At 33.3% G+C, this 5,028-nt stretch overlaps 1 protein-coding gene across 1 annotated transcript; it reads right to left on the bottom strand.

Moving 5' to 3' along the window:
* Window positions 1–12: 12 nt before the first annotated feature.
* LOC109580110 (ankyrin repeat domain-containing protein 40-like) lies at window positions 13–4,927 on the bottom strand. The gene is made up of 3 exons (XM_020003249.1): window positions 4,775–4,927; window positions 839–940; window positions 13–135 (listed from the first exon to the last, which is right to left on the bottom strand). Exons 1-3 carry the CDS (start codon window positions 4,877–4,879, stop codon window positions 13–15), a joined length of 330 nt encoding a protein of 109 aa, XP_019858808.1. The 5' UTR covers window positions 4,880–4,927.
* Between the last annotated feature and the right edge of the window lie 101 nt (window positions 4,928–5,028).

Raw genomic sequence — 5,028 nt, 5'->3', positions numbered from 1 at the left:
TTCTTTGCATTACTATAAACTGTCAGTATAACTTACTTCATCTTTAATGTTTGGATCAGCACCATTAGACAATAAAACTGATACAACTTCATTATGTCCTCTTGATGCTGCAATATGAAGAGGAGTCCATTTACGCTAAAAATATAATAATATAATTAAGTCACATACATGTAACATTATTAACAGCATTAATTAGAGTAAAAATCACGAGTGGTGTGGCAATAATTACTACATAACATGTACATGTACATACATAGCAGGAACCCACTATCAGTGGTAGATTATAACAAAGCAGAGAGAGAGGAACAATAAACTAGTAAACACATTGCATTAATGAGACAAAGTGATACATTGGCCTCACTGGAGCAAAAAATACACATAAATTAATAATTTCAAATCTTTCCTGCATAACTACCGTTTAATTCACATTAAAGTTAAATAATATACATGTACAAGTTATTTGATTTGCTTCAGGTTTGCCAAGCTTTGTTTGAAAATTTAAAGGCGTCCGGGCGTGGCTGCAAACTGACAGTACAAGCCCAAGAGTTATCATGCCTGATTCAGGACTGTTGCCCAAATTATCTGATATTAGTACTGATTGTGTTAACAAGAAATTAAAATTTGACAAAACTTGTGACTGACAAAAATTTGGAGCTAGACGGTAGTCCACACCCATGCTAATCACAGGTGAGGCCAATGAACTCATTTACAATATCCACAACTCCACAAGGCACAAGTACATGCATGCATACATGTACTGTACATGCAAACAACAAATTATTGATCAACATAAAATAATTTGTTCACTACTTGTGTACTTGAGTGTATATTGACTTACCCAATTATCCTGATCCTGATAATTTACATCAGCTCCTTGTGATAATAATGACTGAACACTATTAATGTCCCCTTCTCCAGCAGCTTCATACAATTTCTTATTCTACAGTAAATCAAATAAACAATAATAAACACAGCATGAACAGATTAAACTGTACATGCAAAGTGCACAGACTCATAACAGATGCTGCATATGAAATATTGCATTTAAGACACTTACATGTAAGTATACATACATGTAGCGAAAGTGACAAATATTATGCTGTACAATGTACTTGTACATGTATGTGCACTGATTACTGACAAACAAATCATATCATTAATTATAATAACATATGAGATGACCCAGTACGTACATGTACATTGTTATAACAGCTTATTTTCATGGTAAAATATATTTTTGTAAATTTCTTTCTTGCTCCATTGCCAAAATTTAAAATGCAAAATTTTGTATCTTTATTGTCATGTAATTTAGAACCACTACTGTCATCAAGGCTGTAGCTGTACTGTTTTAGAATGAATAATTAAAATAAACTAATTTTTTCAATTAATACTAAACAGTGCTGAGTGCTGCAGTTCAAGCATAGCCATTGTAGTGTCATAGCAGCAAAGGCACTTAAGGCAGCAGTAGGTACCATATAAAAGAAAATTTTGGAGGGAGCTACATGTATATTTGACAAATTGCTAAATCATGATGATTGGCAAATTTCAATTTGGCAAATTTGTGGCCATGTGCCATTGAGCATGCACATAATAGCTCGAAATGGCGCATTTTTATTTTGGCAAATGGGTATCAAAATGCCAAAATAGTCAAATTTAACTTTTTCCATAATTTCCTTCTACACAGTATTAATGAGACTTCACCTTTTAAAAAATGCATATAGTGCTAATTAACTGATCACAATCTTTGTAAATAATTAATAATTATTTCAATAGAAAAACTTCGAATAGTGAGGGGCAAATCCAGAAAATTTCAATTCCGAATACTTTTGGCTAAGGAATCAAATACTAATTCTGAATATTTATTGTTTGAATTCTAGTAGCTAGTTACATGTAGATCATTAAAACAGTTTAAAAGGCACTAAAGTACTCCTTCTAGTCAGTGAAATGATTGACTAGTTAAAATGTAAATTTTGCTGTGTACGACCCAATTACTTAAGCTCTTACATGTAGGTCCTAAAAATCCAAAGTGAAACAGCTGTTCTCGTATAAAATTCTTACATCTGTCTCCTCAAAGGCACAACATGATGTTGCATGCTTACCTAGATATCAGAAAAGTTTTTGATACTACATCTCACAGTGAACTGTTGCTCAAGCTTGATGAAATTTTAATGGCCAAATTTGAATGTGGATTTGAAGTTGTCTTTCGGGTTGGTCCCCATTTGTTAAGGTTCATGGTTACCAACCCTGTAATATCTGCCAGTGTTATCCAGTGTCCCTCAGGGAAGCATCTTGGGTTCACTTTTGTTTACAATTAACAGTAAAAATATAGAAAATAGTAAATTAAAGATAGAAATAGCCAGATGCAGCTCTTCTACGACATTATTTAATAATAATGCAGTTAATAACTACTGGTCTACCAGCTATTATTAATGTTAAAGGGCATGGCTAGGGTGTGGCTTAATTCGGAATAACTTCAAACAATTCCAACTTATTATTTGATATGTTTGGAACAAAGAATCAAATACTCTGGAATTGCAATTCACTAATTTCCACATGCTCTGCAATGCACATATTTCCCCTAATTTCTTTCCTAACATGTACATGTACCATACAAGATGATTTATTGGCAAAAGTAATATTTGGCAAATTTGCCTGTGGAAAGAAATTGGCTGATTTTATATTGGCGATTTTGTGTCACATGCCATTGAGCATGCTCAGATTGAAACAAAATGGCAGATTTTATATTGGCAATTTCTTCATACAACCACCAATCACTAATATTAATTCCTCGCCAATAAATCATCTTGTACAGTATGCAAATACATGTACAATGCCTGTCTTTTGACATTTTGATTATAATGATACTTTACAAAGTTCTTTAAATAAAAGACATATGGACCATAGATATACAGTGTAATAAACAGTCTGCAATAGGTGGGTAATTAGGGGGTTTAGTTTTCCGTCAGCAATCTTGGAGTGCTGGGCAATATTTAAATTTTTTGAATGGATACAATATATGATCAATAAATTGCCTGAAAATAGATTATTGATATCCATTATTGAATAGTTATTTAGCCAAGACCATTAACTTTCATATTACCAATTTTAATATCTCCTTATAAAGTATTGTTCTGGCTTGATATATTCCAGTTACTTATAATATTGTGAATTGTGATACATTGCCAAGCACTACCATCTTGGAGTACAAGAATAAAAAATAAAAATGGCCCATTTATGTACCTATCCTCTTCATGGTTTATATAATCAAACGAAATTGGATTTTAGGGCTTACAATGTAAAACCAAATTAATACAAAGATAAAGGTCTGAAAAATAAACACTGGAGCTTATAATGCTGTTTTTCAATTTTTATGTGGTAAAATCTTGGGCCATTTTCTGTTATGTTTTTAGAACTGAGTTCAAAAAAACTATTAAAATCCTGGACTACACCTTATCTTTGTAGTAAACAAGTTTAAAAGGTTATAAATTAAGCAATTATCTTAAAGTCTGGCTCAAAATAGAGTATATTTCACAATAGAGTATGTTTTGTGTATCAATGAATAGAGCTCTTGCACTGATGGTAATCAACTATAATGGCTATGACAGTCCGCCATGTTGTACCATGGAACCCAAAATTTTGGAGAATTGTAAATTTTGCCAATTTGCCTAACAATCTATTTTGCAACTTTAATTCTCGCAAATTTAAGCCGTCTGCCATTTCATACTAAAGAGGTGCATGCATCTAGTGTGATTAAAAATTGTTAAGTTGTGTTAGAAACAAGCAGCTGCTTGCAAAAATTTGACTGAGCTTTTGTTATTTTGTACCGTAATAATTTGATTTTTGTGGAAGAAATTTTCACAAATCTTCAACAAATTACAAAATTTAAAGCTCTAAAAAATGTTGCGCTGTACGGTACATTGTGGAATGGGGAGAATGGATAAGAAAATCTGAATAAATTCTGCAGTTGACATTCCAGGCTAATGCAAGGTAGGAGATGAAGGTATTGAGTGATAAACTCTCTATATTATTCTACAGCCAAGTATATCTTATCGATGGAAAATCATAATTTGCTTCTATATCTGAATTCGTTCTGTGTACATTCTTGCCACCCAACATGGCAGACAGTCATGGCCACACCCCATTGATTATATCCATGCAAGAGCTCTAAGAGCCATTGTTATTTTTGTACATCAAGATGGCTGACTGAAACCGATGGAACCCCACATATAGAGGATATGCGTGCTAAGTATATTCATTGCAAAATAAATATATTCATTGCATACCGTATTAACTTTCAAAAAAAAATTAGTTCGTTGGATGTCACTTTCCATTGGCAGCAATGGAGAAATGATAGAAAAAGGCTTGGTACCAGGAAACCGCTCTGTATTTCTTGATAGCAATCTTTTCGGTGACTACTAGACCACATTAGATCCTCAGGATGCTTTCTAAGCTTCCGAAAAAGGCCTCAAGGAGGTAGCAAGGCAAGAAAATGTGTTTTCCCCCATTGAACTCTTAATAAACTTGACGTCCAACATGGCGGCCAATTTACCGTGTGGGTTGGATATACAGTACTTAAAAGCTATGAATATACTTAGCACGCATATCCTCTATTGCAGAAGGTTTATACACAACTATACATGTAAATTGGCAATTATAACAATCTACCCAGTATAGTCTCGGGGCCAGAGCCTTCCTTATAAAAGAGCTGGCCCCAAGAATAATACCTACAAAACAATACAAATATTTTTTATCTACTTTGAGCTAGTCTACTTACCAATACTTCAAGGTCAGTCTCAGCCTTAAGACCCCCAGAGCCAGGAGAGCTAGACTCAGTGCCTTGACTACCTTCAAGACTAGTGCTTTCAACGGGAATCGACATTTCATTTACAAAATCTCCAAAATTGTAGTTACACCCACTGGTAGATGCATTAATTAGAGATCCTACATTGAAATTTTTTCCCCTAACTACACTTTAAATTTTTAATGAAATCAAAAAATTAACATTTTTACAAATTTTATACATTTTTA

This window comes from Amphimedon queenslandica, unplaced genomic scaffold (genome assembly GCF_000090795.2).
Source record: "Amphimedon queenslandica unplaced genomic scaffold, v1.1 AMPQUscaffold_12710, whole genome shotgun sequence".
NCBI classification, from domain to species: Eukaryota; Metazoa; Porifera; class Demospongiae; order Haplosclerida; family Niphatidae; genus Amphimedon; species Amphimedon queenslandica.
This window is presented reverse-complemented; position numbering and strand designations above follow the sequence as displayed.

What these genes read in the sequence shown, in the direction of transcription:
- LOC109580110 (XM_020003249.1), bottom strand. Translation starts at nt 4,879, where the DNA reads ATGTCGATTCCCGTTGAAAGCACTAGTCTTGAAGGTAGTCAAGGCACT. An exon ending in AGACTGACCTTGAAGTATTG is followed by an intron (nt 941 to 4,774) that starts GTAAGTAGACTA and finishes GATTTACTGTAG; the next exon opens with AATAAGAAATTGTATGAAGC. An exon ending in ATCAGGATCAGGATAATTGG is followed by an intron (nt 136 to 838) that starts GTAAGTCAATAT and finishes TTATATTTTTAG; the next exon opens with CGTAAATGGACTCCTCTTCA.